Source organism: Lynx canadensis, chromosome E2 (assembly GCF_007474595.2).
Source record: "Lynx canadensis isolate LIC74 chromosome E2, mLynCan4.pri.v2, whole genome shotgun sequence".
In the NCBI taxonomy this organism is placed as follows: domain Eukaryota; kingdom Metazoa; phylum Chordata; class Mammalia; order Carnivora; family Felidae; genus Lynx; species Lynx canadensis.
Genome location: NC_044317.1, coordinates 48715063 through 48734783, shown reverse-complemented (window position 1 = coordinate 48734783; position 19721 = coordinate 48715063). Strand labels below are relative to the sequence as shown.

The 19721-nt window shown below is 54.4% G+C and overlaps 1 protein-coding gene across 1 annotated transcript in view; it reads right to left on the bottom strand.

Annotated features, from left to right (window-relative positions):
• The window catches only part of POU2F2 (POU class 2 homeobox 2), a 34521-nt gene that overhangs the window by 13115 nt on the left and 1685 nt on the right, over positions 1-19721 (bottom strand). The window contains exons 2-6 of the mRNA XM_030297347.1: positions 13295-13360; positions 13156-13190; positions 12960-13016; positions 9138-9254; positions 8595-8873 (exon numbers count right to left, since the gene is read on the bottom strand). Of these exons, the coding sequence (XP_030153207.1) occupies positions 8595-8873; positions 9138-9254; positions 12960-13016; positions 13156-13190; positions 13295-13360 (554 nt within the window). The remainder of the gene's footprint in view (positions 1-8594; positions 8874-9137; positions 9255-12959; positions 13017-13155; positions 13191-13294; positions 13361-19721) is intronic.

Sequence of the window (19721 nt, the reverse complement as noted above, 5' to 3'; positions counted from 1 at the left end):
TGTACACCTGGGTGGCTCAGTTGGTTGAGTGTCTGACTTCAGCTAAGGTCACAATCTCACAGTTTGTGGGTTCGAGCCCCATGTCGGGCTCTGTGCTGACAGCTCAGAGCCTGGAGCCTGCTTCAGATTCTGTGTCTCCCTCCCTCCCTCTGCCCCTACCCCACTTGAGCTCTGTGTCTCAAAAATAAATAAACATTAAAAAAAATTTAAGGCCCTGTAACTCGTATAAACATCAGGCCCCACAAACTGAACCCACCCTGCTCTAAACTGCAATGCATTTGCTTATATACAGTTTTCCCTCTGCTACACTGAAACTCGAGAAGGCAGAGGCCATGTCTTAGTTTTCTTGCATCCCTGTCCCTCAACAGTCTGGCAAGCCCCCATTAAATGCACACTGAACTGAATCCAAGAATAAAGCCAGAAATAAAGTCTTATTACCAGTGTTCTTCTGATTAGCTTGCTGATTGCAATATTTGTTAACTACTCTGTCTCCCTAGTGTGACTCAGTGAAAATCCCACTTTCTCCCCAGACGTCTAAAAGAGAGGTGTCTGCAGATTTCTTTCTGAATCAGCAGGGAGAAGAAAAGGGAGGGGGAAATGCACCCAATTTGCAAAAGGTCTCATGGTGAGAAGTCCAAATGAAAAACCCAAACACACCCCCATTCACTGTTACTCAGACCAGAAACTTAGGGATCAGTCCCGACACTCTCCGTCCCTTCCTCTCCACCATCCGATATACCTTCAAGTGCTAAAAGTTCTAAACTTTTTTGTGCTCTGAATTATTTGGTGTCTGACAAAACCTACTGGCTCCTTCTCAGAGTTAAAAAAAAAATGCGTGAAACGGGGAGCCTGGATGGCTCAGTTGGTTAAGCGTCCGACTTCAGCTCAGATCATGATCTCGCGGTTCGTGGGTTTGAGCCCCGTGTTGGGCTCTGTGCTGACAGTCGGGAGCCTGGAGCCTGCTTCGGATTCTGTGTCTCCCTTCCTCTCTGCCCCTCCCTGGCTCACACCCTGTCTCTCTCTGTCTCTCAAAAATAAATATTAAAAATTTTTAATAAAAAGTGCATAAAATGAAATACATAGGATTTCATAGGAAATCAACTGTATTGAAAAAATCATCAAACATTTTGAATAGATAATAATAATCTTTGGGTTTCTTTACAGCACATTAAATAACAAGGTCAAGCAGTACATCTGATGACTACTGTAATTTCAAAGTGATGATGAACGAAAACAATTACTTTAAAGGATCTGTGACAAGTGTATCGAAATATCTTTGTATTCCATTGTCCAAATACTTATACAAAGTCCAAGTACTGCTAATGCTATTGTGGTCTGCTGTCTATATTCATAATAGAAGGAAATTCAACATTTGCAGTTAGAGGATAGAAAAAATTGAGACATAAGCTTTTCCCATCCAAGTTCATGGACTCCCTGGAATTCTATCCACAGCCCCCTCCAGGAGGTTCCTGTTCTGAAATGTTAATTGAACAATAAAGCTTCTACTGGTTTTTATCACATTTGAAACAATTCAACTCCTTGCCCTGACCCTGCATGACCCCGCCTTCCTTGTCTCTCACAACTCTCACTCCCTAACTCTAAGCCAGTCACACTAGTGTTCTTTCTGTTACTGAACCCAGAAGAGGTCCCCACCTCAGGGCCTTTGCACATGCTGTCCACCACCCCCTCTTCTTGATCTGCACATGACTGGCCCCTCTTCATCATTCAAGTCTCTGTAAAATGCCCCCTCCTGAGAGAAGCCTCCCTTCTCTACCTGCTTTGATGAGTCTTCCTCTCCTCAATGTCTATTACATCATACTCTTTTCCTTCCTTTATAGCAATTATCAGCTATGAGCAGGCACCAGCTTGGAGAGGGCACAGACTTGTCTCTCTTATTCCTCACTGTATTCTCCATGCAAAAAGGCGCTCGGGCATAGTGGATGTTCACTAAACATTTGCTGACTGAAGAAATTACAGAATGGGAGAAAGAGAGAAGATTCTGGGTGCTGTGCTGTCTCAGGACTGGGGTTAGCCAGTAGGAGGCCCCATTTCTCCACAATCTACAGGCAGCGAGCAATCTGAAGCCACTTGGGGGCGTGTTACGACCAAGTCAAGCTGGTAGAGAGGTTAGAGGAAGTGGAGAGAACCGGGGAAGGGCCCCTGGCCAAGATACTTAGTGGCTCTGTCCCTAACCTGTGAGAAAAACTAGCACACCCCGCCAACGCTGAAAAGGGAAGAGATGGTTTCTTGGGTTTCTTGTTCATCACTGTGTTCTGATCACCTCCACCCTAGTACAGGCACCCAGCAGGCCATCAGTGAATTTCCAACGAGTGAATGAGTAAAACCTAGGACAGACCGGTGGAGTCTCAGAGCAGACTGGCTGCGTTTTGACGCACTGAGATCTTGGCCACAGTTGGGCAGAAAGACTGACAGTTTACGTGACTCACGGGTGAACCGGAGGGCAATTGTCCATTTTCCCGTTTGGACTCAATTCCACCTGGGGGTGGAGGGAGGTGGAGAGAAAGCCTTTAAAAGGAACTGGGCCGCGTGGGCCCAGGTGCAGCGCCTCACTCCAGCGCACAGGGCAGACTCCCCATCCCCCAACTGCAGGCCCCCACACATGCTCTGGCAGCCACCCAGCCCGGGATGGTGTCTGCGTTTCACTCAGCAGTCACCCCTGAGATGGCACACCATGGCCAGTTCTGGACACCCCATCCCAAGACATGGACAGCTGTCAAGTCCATAGCAGGGAGGACAGGAAGGGGGTGTCTGGGGACCACGTAAACTACATTATCATCAGTCGTGTTCAGCATGAGGATGGGCTTCCCGACCCTCTGAGCCGTGTCAGGGCACCCGGTGGTGGAGTGGGCTGCGTGGGAAGGCAGAGAACACCTGTCCTGGGAGCCACTGGGGAGAAACTGCACCCCCACTTGCCCGGAACTGTGCCGCGGGAGCTCCCACATCGGGTGGGAGGGAAGTCAGAGGGGTGCAAGGGTCCCTGCCGGCTGGGAACCTGGGGGTTCTGAGTCTCAGCCCTGTTGCCTGCTTCTAGCTGTGTGACTCGGGGGAAGCCAGCTCTTTCTTCTGGGCCTCGGCCTCCTTAACTATATAGGGGGACAGTGCACAGGCCTGGAAACCTGACTGTCCTTCACACACTGTGGGACCCTGGGCACCCCTTCCCCTGTTTAAGTCTCAGTTACCCCACGGGGCTCTTAAAAGAATTCAGCGTGACAATGCACCTAGCGTGTTTAGCCCGATCTCTGTTCACTGAAGCGGGCCTGCGTAAATGGTAGTCATTATTACTGAGTCACACCTTTCTCAGGGCCTCGGTTTTCTCATCTACAAAATGGGGTTAATAATGTCTAACTGTTTACAGGATTGCTCTGAGGCCCGAGTAATATTAGCATGTGCAAGGTGTCTGGGAAATCACAACACGCTCCCCGAGCACAAGCGTTTGCTAGCCCTGCACCCCCATGTCACTCCCCCCACGTCACCCCACCGGATCATGAACTCTCAAGGGCAGGAAACCCCATCCTCTGCCCGGCAGCTGTGAGCTGTCCACACCCAGCCTCTCCACCGAGCTTCAGCTTCAGATGTCCGTCTGCCTATCTGATGTCTCCACTTGGATGATTAATAGACTCTTTATACCCTGCTGTGTCCAAAAGGAAACTCCTGGTTCCCTACTCCAGCCCTCCAAATCACACTGTGCCTCCCCTGTCTTCCCCAACTCAGGAAGCTCCCTCACCACCATCTGATTGCTGAAGCCCAAATCCTAGGAGTCATCCTTCATCTATCCTATCCGTATAAAATAGCATCCCAGACCCCATCATCACCCTCATTTCCCACCTGCATCGCTGCAAGGATTTCCCACTGGGCCCCTCGCTTCTACTCTGGTCCCCCACAGTCCATTCTCCCCGTGGCAGCCAGAGGGAGCTGTGGAGAGGGTCAGTGGGGTCATGCCACCCACCTGCTTAAAACCCCCAACAGCTTCCCGTCAATGTTTCCCTGGTAAACATTCCAAACTCCTTGATCTGCCCTACAAGGCCCTGCAAAACCTGGTCCCGCCTGCCTCCCCCTCACCTCTTAATTTGTCCTCCACTCACTTGCTCTGCTCTAGCCATACCACTTTCCTCTGTGCCCTGATGTCAAGCTGCTTTCCACCTCAGGACCTTTGCATTTGCTGTTGCCTTTTCCCAAGTTCTCCCCATGGCTTCTTCTTGACTGACTCATTCAGACCTCAGCTTTCAAAGGCCACCCTGTCAGTGAAACTTTCCCTGGCCACCCCATTAAGAGTGGCCTCCTCCCTCTCTGACACCAGCCCACTTCATTTTCTTTAGTACGCTTCCTCTAAAGTGGTCTTGTTTTGCTCATTTGTTTACCTGTTTACTCTCTGCTCCCTACTAGAACATAAGGTCCTCAAGGGCAGCCACTGCTGCCTTGTTCACAGCTGTCCCCTTGGGGCCACAAACGGGCACCTGGCATACACAAGGTGCTTCATAAGTGCTGGATGAATGCGTGAATGACTCTGTCATTCCAGGCACTTCCCTACAGGAAGCCCTAAAGTTTGGGGGGAAGGGATATGGACAGAGGTGGCCTGTCTCTAGTGTGGGATTCTCTGTGCGCCCCCGTCCCCCAAAGGTTGGCCCTGCCACGTGGAGCCCAGGAAGTCCCAGAGATTGGGGCGGGACACCAAAAAGCTGAGACCCATCTGACGGGGAGAAGAAACACCTACATGCACATTGTGTGTTACATCCCGTGCTGCCTCCTGTTAAAATTCCAGGATAGATGAGCAACAGCAGACCCCAACCAGTTGTGGAATGACTGGTACGCCTCGGCCCAGCTCCTGGCCGCCAGGGGCCTGTGGGTACACTGACGACACGCCTCCAGGTTTGGCTGCCCTGGCACCTGCTGCCCCTTCTCCAAGCCTCGGGAGCCATCTCTTCCTCTTGGGGACTGGCCCTCCCCCATTCTCAGGTCACATGGCCCAAGTGGGCTGACCCTACCTCCTTGGGGGGCAGTGGCTGAGGACACTAACTCAACCCTGGTCGGTGGGAACAAGTCTAAAAGTGCCGGCACCCATTCTGCCTGCCTCAGAATGAAAAAAGAGACAGAGTTTGGGGCTGGGCCTCTTCAGTGATCTGAGCCAAATATCCCCTTCTATGTCTTCAGCCACCTGGAGGGGAGTCTGGTCTAGCTGACACCCCTCCTAGCTCATCCTGCGCTGTCTTCCACTGCCGGCCCCCCACCCCCGCCTCCCGGAGCCCCCCCTACTCTCTCATTTTACCTTCCATGCCTGAAACAGCTTTCTCCACTCCGTGTACCTGGTAAACTCCTACTTGTCCGGGCTCAGGTCAGGCACCACCTCCTCCAAGAAGCCTTCTCTGATTCCCTCAGGCACAGGTCACCTGTCTTTTCCCACACTCCCACCACACCCAGTCGGTTTCTCTGGGAAACCTTTGTTCAGTAGGGCCTGCCAGCCTAAAAGATCTTGTCGAGCTTTATTTGCCATAGTCATATCATGAAAATAGGGATTTTTTTATTCCCTTCCAAATACAAAATGATGTTTTAACAGTTAATGTAAATTTTCAATCAATGTCTACCCCTACCCCAGACAGTCTGAACTACTCCCCTGGAGAGATGTCTTCCCTACCCTTGATTGAAAAGCTGCAGCAAAACATCCCTCATTGATTCAGTAAACATCCAGGTGGCCCCTTTGGTGGAAAGCATCATGCTGAGCGCTGGACACACAAATTATAAAAGTGTGTTATAATTGTCCCTTTCTCTGTACTAGCTAGGAAAATGCAGGGAAGATTCCTGCCAAACTGTTTAACTGACACTACTTTGGAAGCTGGTGGTACAGGGACGGATGGGGGACTTTCCCTTAGTACATTATGTAATTTTAAAGTGATAGGGCTAGGGGTGTTGTTTACTTTCTTAGTATTTTTCAAGTAAAACATTTCTTAGTGGTTCATTGGTGTGTGTTTCCCTACAAGACCGGGAGGCTTTAGGGGGCAAGGAAGGGTCTGAGTCACTTCTAAGTCTTTAGCTTCCCGCCAGGGCCTGACACACAGGGGGCTAGGAAATGTCTGTGAAATGACCATAGGACAGAGCTGAGCAGTCATGGGAAGTAGAATTGGCAGGCCCAAGAGACATAGACTGAGGAGAGGGGTCAAGCCCAGGGGTGGAATGACTGTGGATGCAGGGAGGCAGTAACACAGGAGGAATGTGGTACCCACGTTCCGGGTTGTTCCTGGTCGGCATGGTGCCTGGAACTGGGGATAAACATTTGTCTGTTGGGGAAATGAGGTCACAGGGTGACAGAACTCCCAGAAAACAAACTCTTGGTCCTGGCTTTGCAATTGCAGACAACAGGACTGAGCAGATGAGAGCTGGGGAGGGAGGAGCCAGAGGAAGGGGTTGGCAGGACGGTTAGAGGAGGCGTCCTTGAGAATCAGAGACTGGGCGGAACAGCAGGTGGCAGAGGACTAGCTTGCTACAGCCTGGGTCGCTGGGTCCTTGGGTCGCAGGGAACTTGGGGGAGGTGGTTCTAGGAGTTTACAAACAGAAGGAATGCCTCCTGCTCCCAAGGGGGAATGGCTTGGCCAGTTTGCACTGGGTGGCTCTCTCCCTCCCCCTCCCTGTGGCCTTTGTTCCTTCCACAGATATTTCCTCAGGCATTTTCAGACACAGCACTGGTGATTAAGGCCAGAAGGAGAGGAAAGGGCTGGGGACTCCCAGAGGGGGCAGGAGGCAGGAGGCAGGAGATTATAAACCAGCTGGAGGGAGGGAAGTCATGGAAAACTTCCTGGAGGTGTGGACTCCCAAGCTGAGGCTTAAAGGCTGAAGAGGAGCTGTCCAGGTAAAGGGAGGGAGCCGACTTCCAGGTAGAAAGGAGAACAGAGCAGGGGCACTGATACTTGGGACCTAGTGAGGAGCCCCGAGCCTTGGTGTTGCTCCGTGAAGAACTAACTGCAGGTGCTGTGAGGCGACCTCCTGCTGCTGGGGTCTCTGGTGGCCAGAGCGGGAAAGCTGGGGACAATAGCTAAAGGCAGCGGCCCCGGGTCCTATGGTTAGAGCCCTGGACTCCCAGGCCTGGCTGCAGGGCTATCCTGCCCCTTGTGCTCACCGGGTGACCTCGGCCAGGATGAGGATTTGTGGATTCAAGGAGGTCACCGTTAGTACAGCACCTGCCAGACTCTAGTTACAGTCACCATGGCGAGCCAGCCATTGTGAGGCTAAGTTTGGAAGAGCCGTCACGGGGCAGCGGGCACAGATTGCTGTGTGTGTCTGTACAGAACCAGGCCCAGAGGCAGGAAGCCCTAAGAAGGCAGATACCAGCTCAGCGTTAAGGACGGTCTCACCTGGAAGCATTGGTAAGTAGTGGAACGGGCCTGCTGGAAGCTGAACTCTGTCAAGGGAACAACCTTATGGGTACTGGACACCTCTGTGTAGACAGCATCTGGCCCTGGGGTTTCATGGAAAGGGGTGGGTAGAGAGAAAGAAAAGCAACCCAAGGAGCAGCCATTGTGGGAAACACAGGGCTGAGGGAAGTCAAACAAGGTTCCTTGCTGCAGGACTTCTCAGGACCTTCACTGCCCTGGAACACAGGCTACAGACTCAAATGTTTACAGAACCCAGGCAGACAGCACAAATGGGTGACAGGGGCAAGTGTGAATGGGGTGGAGAGTGCAGGTCTGTCAGGAGGGGAAGCCTGCTCAACTCCTACTCTGTTCCGACTATCCTTATGGGAAATTTTTTGGCCACTATCATGGGTTGAATCAGGGCTCCCCAAAAGATACGTCAGAAGTCCTAACCCCCAGTGCCAGTAAATGACCGTATTCGGAAACACGGTCTTTGCAGATGTAATCAAAGTAAATGAGGTCATTGGGCCCTAATCCAGTGATCGGTGGGAAGTGTGAACACAGAGACAGACGTGCACAGAGAGAAGGTGGCCATATGACCACGGAGGCAGAGATTGGAGCGATCCAGCTATGAGAACACCAAGGATTTCTGGTACTTCCAGAAGCTAGAGGAAGCAAAGAGGGGTTCTCCCTAGAGCCACCCAGTTTGTGGGGCTTTGTCATGACAGCCGCAGGAAACAAATACAGCCACTAACTCATGATTCAGTGTGTACCCAAAGTCTCCAGAATGGCCAGAGGACACAGCATTCCCTGACCCAGTGGCCACAGGCCCCCGTTCTGAGAGTCTCTCACTGGATCCTCCAGGGCACACATTTTCGGGCACTAGTTCAGAGTCTCAGCCTTTCCTTTTTGTGCCCACATGGGCACCCTTCCACGGGGGTGAGTCCCCTGGTTTCCTCAGCTGTAAATCGAGGACGAACCCCACCAAGATACACAGAAAGCGCTTAGCCGGACACTCCATCACACGGGGGATGTTCTCCCTCTGAGCCTCGCTTTTCCCCACCGAGACATGGGGGGCAGCATCCCCCAAGGCTTCCTGGGGTTGCTGGGAACTGCCTGGCACACACCGGTGGTCCCAATGGTCGGCCCCTGTGGACCGGCCGGCCCCCTGCACGCCGGGCTTCTGCGCATCGTCCGCTGGAGGCTGTGGGCCCCCCCCGGGGCTGCCCTTACCTGTGCTGTGAGCTGGATGGGCTGGGACAGGGTGAGCTGTGGGGTCCCGGGGGGCTGGCTGGCAGGCTGTGGTGGCGGCAGGTCGCCTCCCCCAGAGGAGGCCGGGGGCTGCGAGGTCGAGGAGGAGGCAGAGGAGGAGGAGGAGGAAGAGGAGGAGGAGGTGGAGGAGGCGGCGGCAGCGGCCGCGGCGGCATTGGACTGCTGCACGGCTGCGGCCAGGAGCTGGGCCTGGGCTTGCTGCAGGAGGAGCTGCTGCTGAGCCGGCATCAGCGCCGTGAGCTGCGGGGGTGGGGGGCGGGGGGGCGGGCGGCAGGGGGGTGGGGTGCCGGGGAGGGGTGTGGGGAGGAGCAGAGAAGGCAGAGAGGGGTTAGTGCCTGAGCCAAGCAGGTTAGGGCACAAGTCTCACAGGACGACTGAGGGGGACAGGAGGCAGGCGCGAGAGCGCGGCCGCAGTCCTGGCGGGACACCCCATGCCACCGGTCCTGTAACAGGTGGGGGGTGGCTGGTCTCTGCCCACGTGCCCGTGCTTCCCCGAGTACTTACCCCGGCTAGCTGGCTGCCTGTCAACATGAGTTGGGCCTGGGGCAGATGCGGCTGGGCTGGCTGGGGGGGCGGGGGTGCTGCGGGGGCTGAGTCGCCACTGGGGTCTTCAGCCTTGATCTGGGGGGGAGAGAGGCAGGGTCCGGGACCCCAGAATGTTAAGTGGAGGCCAGAGAGAATGCCCACCTGTGAACCAAAGAGAGGGCACGTGTGTGGCAACAGCAGCCTGGGGCCGGCCGGCAGAGGAGGAGTGGACCGGGGTATAGAGGCAAGACCCTGTACTGACCGGCCGGGGGTCTTAGGCCGCCTTTCTGGCCTCAGTGTCCTCAGCAATCACATAAGGCTAACACACTCCCTGCACCCAAACCCCCTACAGGAAGAGGGTCACCTTTGGGGAGCAGTTTTCCCCTCTGGGGGGTCAGCTTCCCCATCTGTAAAATGGGAAATGTGCCAGCAGGGGACTTGGAACATCAAAGGGTAGAGGTTCTGGGTCCCACACCCCTCATCTGCATTAGCTACAGGTGCATCTCTTATTAATGGAGTAAGACTTCGCTGGAAGAAAGGGTCTCAGGTTATTAAAAAAAAAAATCACCACCTTAGAACATGGGTCTGGAATTCAAACGAGTGTGGAAACAGGCAGACAGTGCAAATGGGTGACCCGGGCAGATGAGGATGGGGTACACTGGCAGGGTGTGCAGCCCTCCCGAAGGAGAAGCTTGCCCAGCTCCCACTCTGCTCCCACCAATCACTCATTTTAAAATCGAGAACAAAAACACAGGGCGCCTGGGTGGCTCAGGGGGTTGAGCGTCTGACTCCCGATTTCGGCTCAGGTCACAATCCCATCGGTACTCTGCTGTTGTGCAGAGCCAGCTTGGGATTCTCTCTCTCTCTCTCTCTCTCTCTCTCTCTCTCTCTCTCTCTCTCCCCCCCTCTCTCTCTCTCTCTCTGCGCCCCTCCCCCCTGCTTGTGCTCTCTCTCTAAAATAAAAATAAATAGATAGATAGATAGATAAAATCTAAAGCAAAACCAAAAAAAAAAAAACAAAACAAAACCCTAAAAACAAACCAAAATCGCTGGCAAGACCCGCAAAGCACATATGAGGGCCAGATGTGGCCCAGATGCTGCCACCTTTCAGCCTCCACCCCAGAAGTCCACTGAGCCCCTCCTTCATCTCGGTGTGGGATGTGGATGCCTCTCGCATCAAACGCATAGGACAGACCGACACAGTCCTGGCCTCCCTCCTCTCCTAGACAGAAAGCCAGACCACGGTGGACTTGCCTGATTGGGCTGTTGGTAAAGGACGTGTGGGGGTAGGAGGAGGTATGCCTTGAAGAATCACATGCTCAGGCCCAGAGGGGACACCGGGCTGAAAGGATGATCCCTAATCCTTCAGCCCAATGGCCCAGCACCATTTTGCAAAAGGGAGTCCAGAGAGGGAAAGCAACTGCTGCGAGGTGACCCAACAGCTTGGCAGGGGTGTGGCATTTGGAATGCAGACTGAGACAGACAGAGGTCGGGGAAAAGGCCAAATAACAGAGGGTGAGTGGAGTGTCCCAGGGTACGGATACAAACGTCAGGAAGTTTAAGGGGCGCCGAGATGCATCGAGCCACCGTGAGTGTTAGAAGCCAGGCCAGTGGCCGTCCCCGGCAGGGAATCAAGGGCCTCTGGAAGTCTGGTCATGTTCTGCTTCTTGATCTGGTGCTGGCTGCATGGGTGTTCAGTTTGTGAAAATCCACAGAGCCATACATTGAAGATCTCTGTGTATGTCACATTTTAATTAAATGTTAAAAAAAAAAAAAAAAACCCCAAAAAAAACAACCCACACCAACATGGTCAGAATATTGGTCCTCTTTCAGGTTTCTTTCATGCATTCCTTCTGGTTCTCTTGAGAAAGTCTCCATTAGGTGCTAGGATGGCTCTAAGGCCTTGTCCCCAGCATGACTCATCTCCCTTTTTAAGGAAAGAAGGAAAGCCCTCAGGCTTACACCTGACAGGCAAGAGTCTCTGGGTACATTTTAATAATCATTGTATTGGGCACCTGGCTGGCTCAGTCAAAAGACACTGAGTCTTGATCTTGGGGTCATGAGTTCAAGCCCCACATTGAGCGTGGATATCACTTAAAAAAAATCACTGGGGTCCCTGGAGGGCTCAGTCGGTTAAGCATCCGACTTCGGCTCAGGTCATGATCTCATTGTCCGTGGGTTCAAGCCTCGCGTTGGGCTCTGTGCTGACAGCCCAGAGCCTGGAGCCTGCTTTGGATTCTGTGTCTCCCTCTCTCTCTGCCCCTCCTTTGCTCACGCTCTGTCTCTCTCTCAAAAATAAATAAACATAAAAAAAATTTTTTTTTAATCACTGTATTTATTTCCATGGCAAGTGATTCTGGTTTTCCATTCATGAAATTTCCGCTAAAAAAAATGTATTTCAGCTGTTGAAAAAGCAAGCCAGTTCATGAGCTGAAAATTGTTGAAGCTGATTGATGGGTACCTGGGGGGTTATTTTCATGCTACTCTCTTTTTTTCCTCCTTTGTTATCTGCTTCACATTTTCCATAATAAAATATTTTTTTAAATGAAGCCAATTAACAAAATTGTGATGTAAGTAATGGTACACAGCGGTGTATGGATGTGTCTGAAATCGTGATGGGAGCACATGAATCACTGCAGTTGGGGAAAGACTAACACAGAAGAGGCCGAGTGAGATGGAGAACAGGACGTAGTGTGGACAGAGGCCTGGAGTCAGAGGCCAAAGCCCTCTCTGCCTCGGGCTTTCTCCGGGAACCAGGGTCCAGGCTGGGGAAGAGCCGCGAGAATCCTTCCTTCCCAGGGCCCCACTGGTTTCCCCATGGAGAAGCAGGGCTGCGGTGGGACTAGGAGAGGCTGCAAAAAATGCAGCTGGGGAAGGAGAGGGTGGGGGTAATGGACATACACTCTGCTCCAAGAGCTAAGGCCAGAACTGTGCCCGAGATCAGAGGGAAGGAGGCCAGAGCCAGACCCCTTCTCCCCTCGGCCCTGTCCAACTCACTCAGCACGAGATACCCACCCACTAAGCTGCACCCGGGGCCCCAGAGCCCATCCAATCCGATAGCCCCCATGTTAGAGAAAAGGAAACTGAGAAGCCCAGCGGTGGTGGTGGGTGGGCAGTGATTTTCCCATGGTCACAGAGTAGCTCTCGGCTCCCAATGCCATCCCTCTGCTACCTTTGGCCAGGGTCAGCAGTCCTTCCAAGGACCACCCCCGCGCGTGCCCTCCATGCTGCCTTCAGGCCTCTGGACCTGCGGCTGCCTCCACCAGGCTGGAGCGTGGAGACCTGGGCCCCAGACACCTCAGGAAGCCCAACGATGCCCAGCAGCAGGCAGGGCCCCATGTGGATTAGGGATTTGTTCTGTCTGGCCACGTCCAGATACCCCATCATCCTTAGCCATTCTTACTGGGTCTGCCCCCCTCCCCCTTACCCTCCTCCATTGGCTGGCCCCTGAATGTGTGTGTTGGGGGGCTGGGGTGGGGCGGGCCCCTGTCAGGGAAGTTGGGATGGGGGCGGGGCCTCAGCTTCCTGTTGTTCATCACCCTGGGGCTCTGGGGGGGATTTCCCTGGCCACCCCCACCCCCCCAGGGAAGGGGAAGGAGCCTGGGTGAGTCACAGGCCTGGGGCGGGAGCCTGAGTGTGAGAAGGAGCCAGAGGAGCCTTGTCACCGAGTTATTGGGGCTCCGTACCCTTCAGGCCCCAGGCCCACAAAGGTGCGTGGGACCCCGTCCCCGATACCAACCACCACCCATGACAGGACACCCTCCCGGTTCCCCCATCCTGGCGGTTCTGATAGGTGCTTACCTTGGTGCTGGGGCCAGTTGGGGACACGGAGAACGGGGAGGTCTTATTCTGAGGGTTCTGTGAAGAAAAAGTTGGGTTGGGGGAATGGGACGAATGAGATGAAGCAGCTTCTGACACCCCGCCCCTCGCCCACAGGGGCCACCTCTGTTCCCTTCTCCCCCTCCCCACCCCTCCTGCCCATCCACTCCCTCCGGACCTGATGGTTAGTGTCTGGTCCATTTCTTTCAGTGTCTGCAACAAGAGGGAAAGAGTGAGGTGTCACCTGTGCCCCCCACATCCCCGCAGCTCCCCCACCACGCGGGGCTTCTGCTCTCTCTGCTCCCCTCCCCACCCACCTGTGTGCTCTGCCGGGGAGTCCAGACCTTGCTTCTCGGCCTCCAGGGGCTTAGACATTCTTATTTCTGGGGACAGAAGAGGCATGTAAGTGGGGTGAGAGGGGGGAAGCCAGGAGGGCTCTCGGGGCCCCCCCTCCAGCACCACCCCAGCCTCTCCCCAAATCCCCCGCACCCCCTGCCACCTTGCAAGTGCCTCTTTGAGGAGGCATGCCCTCCTTACTGGGCCTCTGCCCTCCTCTGGCAGGACAAGAAAGGGCCTTCAGGCCTTGGGGGTCTTGCCTGATCCTTTTCACCCCTGCAGAAGGTGGCACAGGGAGGGCCACCTCCCGTGAGGCCTGGGGCGGGGTGGGAGGTAGCCGGTGGTCGTGAGAAGGCTTCGGTGCCCAGGAGGAGGTGGGTGATGTTCCACAGGAGCGAGTCAACCTTGGGCCTCCTCCCGAGGCGCGCCCGTCCTGCCTCACCAGGTTTCGGGTGAGACATGTTTTCCACTCTGAGTGGGGCCTGGGGGTGTGAAGGACTGCAGCGTCCCCAAAGGAGTGAGTCTTCTGATCTCTGCCCCTCCTCCAGCCCACAACGTTCCCGTCCACACCTCACTCCCACCCGGCCTCCCGCTCCTGGCCTCCCTTCTCACATTCGGCACACGGGGCCCAGCAGCCCCATTCTGACCTCTGAATTCCGACTGACTCCAACTGCATCCGGCTCTGCCCCTGACCTGGTCCTTGGACTTAATCCTAGGCCTCACCTGGACTTCAGCCTTGAATCCCAACTGCACACCCCAATCCAGCCTGGGTGTCCCACTGTACAAATGCAATCCCATTCTACAGTCCCATAAACCCAGGAAATGACAGGAGGTGACAGGCAGCAAGCTAGCACCGGGGACAGAAAGCAATGGAGGCAAAGCGATGCTCTGTCCTCACAACACTCTGATGCTGGCAATGGAAAGGTGATCGTTTACCAGTGCTAAGCACAGTGTTAAGGATGATTCAGGGCTCACAGTAACAGTTGGTGCTGATATTACCCCCATTTTATAGACGAGGAAAGTGAGGGCCCAAGAGCCCAGTGAGACAGCAGAGGCGCCCTGACTGGACACCTGTCTGCATGACTCCAGGGTTCACGCTTCTAATCAGGACTGCTATGGTCTACTGGACCCCCCCCCCCCGCCCCGCCAACACCCCACTGTGACTTCCGCCCACCTCATCTCCAGCTGTCACCCCTATTCAAGTTCACCCTGACTGACACTGACTGGAAACCCAACCCGGGTAGACCCTACATAAACCTGGGCTTCTGCCCTATCCGTTCTCGATCCCCTTACCCATCCTGAATCCCAACTCCTATCCCGATGGTCCGAGTCCTCCATCTGACCTTGACTCCCAGCTTGACCTCAGACCTTTCTCCTGACCCTGAATCTGACTAGCAGGTCTCCCCCACAACTCACTCCACATCCCTGCCTTAAAACACGATGCCACCCTATCAAAGGGGCTGTCCAACTCAAGTGGGTTCTGCACCCAAGGTATTTTAAAAAGGCCAGCTACAGTAGCTAGGACATCCTCAGCAACTGAAAAAAAAAAAATGTCCAGGAATTTTGCAATTGAGGGTTATTTGACATGAAACGCTGCTCGGCTTTAAAATTCCTGATTAAAAAGCCAGGTCACACACTGCTGGTGGGAGTGTGAATCGATATAAGCACAATTCAGGAAAGCTGGGGAGGCACCCCCCCCCCAGGACCCAGCACATCCACTCCCGAGTGTCCATGTGAGAGAGAGGGGCATCCTGCCCACCAGGCCCATGGGCACATGTACCCAGCAACCCTTTTGAAATGACCCCAAACTGGCAACAACCCAAGGGCCCGTCAGTGGATCAACACAATGTGGTATGCCCATACAACGAAACACTCCACCGCAAGAGAAAGAACACGCTCCTGAATCACACGCACTGCTGAATCTTGCAGGCGTGACACCAAGGAAAAGACATCAGACACAAAAGCAGACAGACAGTAGGATTCCAGTTACGGGAAGCTCAGAAAACAGGCCAGATGATATCAGGTGACCAAGGTCAGATTATGGGTACCTTTGGGGGGATGCTGACGGGGAAAGGGTGTGGGGAAGCCTGCAGAGGGTTGGAAATGTTCCGTATCATGATCTGTCGGGTGGCTCTGTGGTTCTATCTATACATATGTAAAAATTCATCAAGCTGCACCCTTAAAATTTGAGCACTTTATTGTATGTATGTTTTCACACACAAAAAAGAAAAAAAATTAAAAGCTAAAACAAACAAACAAACAAACAAATGAGTACACAGTCCTACTAAGGCATAGGTTGGTGAAGGAGGTGTGGGGAACAGGTGCCCAGGATGCCACGGGAGCTCAGGTCCTATTTCCAGGCACTAGGAGGGGCATGAGTGGATAATGATCTTGAGAGACACAGGAGGACGCAGCAGGTGCTGGTGCCAGGCGCGGAGACCCCACTCCTGCCTCTGAGATATCAAAGGCAGAGGTCCAGCCTAACCCTGCCTCTAAAGGGCCCTGAACTTGGCCCAGCTCCAGGCAACTGCTAATGCTAGTGTGGTCCGGCATCCCACCCCGCCTAGCATCCCTGAAACCCCTGCCCCAACCCCCTTTCCTGGCCCCTCCTTCCAACTAGTGTCGTCCATCTTTCCCCAGGGAGATCCTGCCTACAACCTGGCCCTGAACCTTTCCACAGCTCCCTATCTCCTCAAGAAAAGCCCAGATAGGGTCTTTAAAGAGGTAATTAAGGTAAATGAGACCATTAGGGTGGGCCTTAATCCAATATGACTGGTGTCCTCGTGAGAGGTAGATATTGGGACACAGACGCGCAGGAAAAAAGACCATGTGAGGACACAGGGAGAAGATGGGCATCCCAAGCTAAAGAGAGAAGCCTCAGAGGAAACCAACCCCACTGACACCTTGACCTTGGACTTTCAGCTTCCAGATTTCAAGAAAATGAATTTCTGTTGTTTAAGCCACCCCATCTGCAGTACCCCATTATGGCAGCCCTGGGAAAATGATACGGCCTCCCACGGTCATGCCCTCCCACTGTCCTAGCCCTGAGCCCACAGGGCTGTGACCTTCTGTGTCTTAGTCCTTTCCCACCAGACCAGAGGGTGGGCAGGCCGGGTCTGACTCACTGCTGGGTCCCTGGCATCACCCAGCTTAGAAGAATGGGTTATAAATGTTGGCCGAACGTCCCTCCCTGCACCTCTCTCTCTTACTTGTTCCTGCCTCTGTTCTATTGTCCCTCTGCCATTTAACACATTTCCTGAGGCCTTGGTGTGGGCTGATCCCTCTGCCTGGAAGGCTGTTCCTCACTCTGGCCACCTGGCGACCTCCTACTCATCCTTCAGGACCCTGAACAGGTTCTGTCGTCTATGGCAGTGGCTCCCCCCACCCTGGCTCCTGCTGGCCCAGCGTCTCCCCTTGTGACTGTCCTAGAGGCTGTAGCCATCTGGGCCCCAACAGGTCTCCCCCATCAGACTGGGAACCCCTTGAGGGCAGGTCTGACTCATCTTGGGGTCCCCAACACTGCCCAGCCCAGGACGTGCGGGTCGAGTGAACAAGGGGGGCCCGAGGCCCTGATCTCCCCCATCGCTCCAGGCTTTTGGCTCTGCTCTTCCCCCACCTGGTGACCTTTTCTTCTCTAAGAGCAAACCCCTGCTCCTCTTTAAGGTCCCAGCTCACACGTCACCTCCTCTGTGAGGTCCTCCATGCCTCCTCAGGTGGTTGGTGTCTCTTGTCTGAGAACCCCGTGCCCCTAACACACCCTGACTCCCTGGGCAATGGCCTCACCCTGCCCCAAACTGTGAACTCCTTAGAGCCCAGGCTGGTGTCATAATAACACTAATGCATGCAAGAATCTCCGACAGGCCAGGACCCAATCCTGTCCCAGACAAGCCTTTCTCCCTGCTGCCACCTGCCACCTTGACCTTGAGCCCCAATCCCCAAGCAACTCCCACCTAAACCTTTAAGGTAACATCTCCTCTGCAGGGACAGTGGCTGAAGAGGCAAAGATGGCTTAAGGAGAAATCTCCACCACTCTGTTTCCATAGTTGTCCCTAATTCTTCCCCGACCCTGACTCCCACACAGCCGGGCACCCCCACAGCATTTGGCTGGGCTGACGGCAAAATGGCCAGTGTCGCCCTTCACCCAAGCCTGTCTCGCTTTTCTTTCCTCCCCCATCAGAGCCCAATCTGAGAAAAGGGTTTCATAGACTCATCCCCACCAAGCATGAATAGGGGACTCCATTTCCACCACAGATCCAAAGCCAAATGATGCCTTAACACTCTAGGACATTGGCAATCCCCTTAAGAGGCCTGCTGAGGCACCCATCCTACAGGCTATCAGCCTCGGCCCAGGCCCCTCTCTCCTGGCTCTGGAGAAATACTGACGCCTATTCCCACTCAGACACTCTGCTTTCACTGGGACAAGGTAAGACCGGGGCATCTGGATTTTGAAAAGCCCCCACCGCCACTGCCACCGCCACTGCCACCGCCACCGCCACCGCCACCTCCACCAGGTGATTCTAATATGCTCCAGCTCCCTGCACCTTCCAAAATCCATCTCAAAGCCTCATTCACACAGAAAGGCTGCTTGGTTATATGGCCATAGCCACCCCTCCCTTCTCTCATCCCTGGCAGTGTGTAACTCCTTAGAGGACCAGGCAGGAAAAAGCGATGCAGAATCCTAGCGGGCCCCTTGAATCCTACCATCCTGGGGTCAGACACACCCAGGGCTACCCACACCCTTGGGGTCACACTCGCTTGCCCCACTGCCTCAGGCCTGGGACTCTGGGTCCCCTCCGCCCTCCCCACCCCTCCCTTACCCCTCCCTCTCCGGACTTTCACTTCTCCTCTGCATTTCCCCCAGCCGGTTTTAGCAGACTTGGGCCAGCTTCTCGTTAGCACTTACCGAAAATGGGGCTAAATATAGAGGGCCCAAGGGCTGCCCCTCACCCCTCCTGGCCCCTCTTGGCCTGTCCCCTGGGTCTCCTGCCTTCACAGCCGGCTTCAATCAAGGCTGTGGCCTGGGAGCCCCTGTGGGCAGGGTTTGCGCTGCCGGGAACCTCTGTGGGCCCAGCTGGCCCAGTCCCTGCCTCCGTAGGAGCAGCACTGCACCTCCCCCCCCCACCCCATGTCTGTCCCCGAGCGAGCGGCCTCAAGGGAGTGAACACTTCTGAGCTGTCAGGAGGGAAGGATGGAGATACAGGCAGCAGACACAACAAGAGAGGTGGCCCCACAGCTGTGCCACGGAACACACACACCACAGCCTCAGCCAGGCAGGGCCCCAGACAAGGAAAGAGATCATGCAGACACACACAGGGACAGGTGTGCAGAGATCCTGGGTCGGGATGTTTGTAGAGAAGACATATGCCCAGACACAATGACACGGGTAGATATGCAAAACACACACCCAGACATGCGCATGCACACCTGCGTTTACATACACACACACACACACACACACACACACACACACACCCAGAGTTACTCAGATACACACAGATGTGCACACACTCATACATCCAGAGTCACTCACAGACAGATACACAGATAGACACACAGACACACACAGGTGTGCATACATATCCATACCCAGGTCACTCAGACAGACATACACACATACGTGTAGACACTCACATGCCTAGAATCAGCTCATCCTGGGAGATGGCCAGGGGGGACTCCCAAACCCTGAGCTCAGGCAGGCCAAGTGATCTGGCCAAGGCCACGCAGTGTATTCATTCATGTCCAGGCAGGGAACCCAGGCGGGCCTCCCAGGCAGGGCAGTTCTGTGAGAGATCCCAAGTAGGGGGTCTAACTCAGTACCTAGCACACACGAGGCCCCCATTCAACCCCAGACAGGGAGGAGTCAGTGGTGGAGCAGAGCTCGGAGCTCTGCATCTACACTGCACGTGCACCTACACATATACATAATTGCACATAGAGTCACCCCGATAAATAATCATGTGCCATCCTGCAAGTTGTCTTCCCTCCACGTCAACCCCCTCCCTCACCTCCTTTGCCTTGCTCATACCCACTCATCCTTCACATCTCAGCCCAGACATCCCCTCCTCCAGAAAGCCCTCTCTGACACCCCACTGGCCCAGCTGGGCAAGTCTTCTGGGCTCCCACAGTTCCCGTGCCTCCGACCCCTCTGCCTGTGCTCCCTCCGCTTTCTGGCAACAGGTCCATCTCTCCCACCAGGAACTCCAGGAGGACAGACCTGTTTCCGTTGTGTTTCCAACACCCAACACGAAAGTGCTCAATAAATACACGTTGCTGAAGGGCCACAGGGATACCTGCACATACACTGATGCGCGTAGGATGGCACATGCCAAATCAAGACCCATCCCCACGGACACTCGCAAATGTGACACAAGCCGACAGTCATGCTTACATGGCCGCAAATGAAACAAT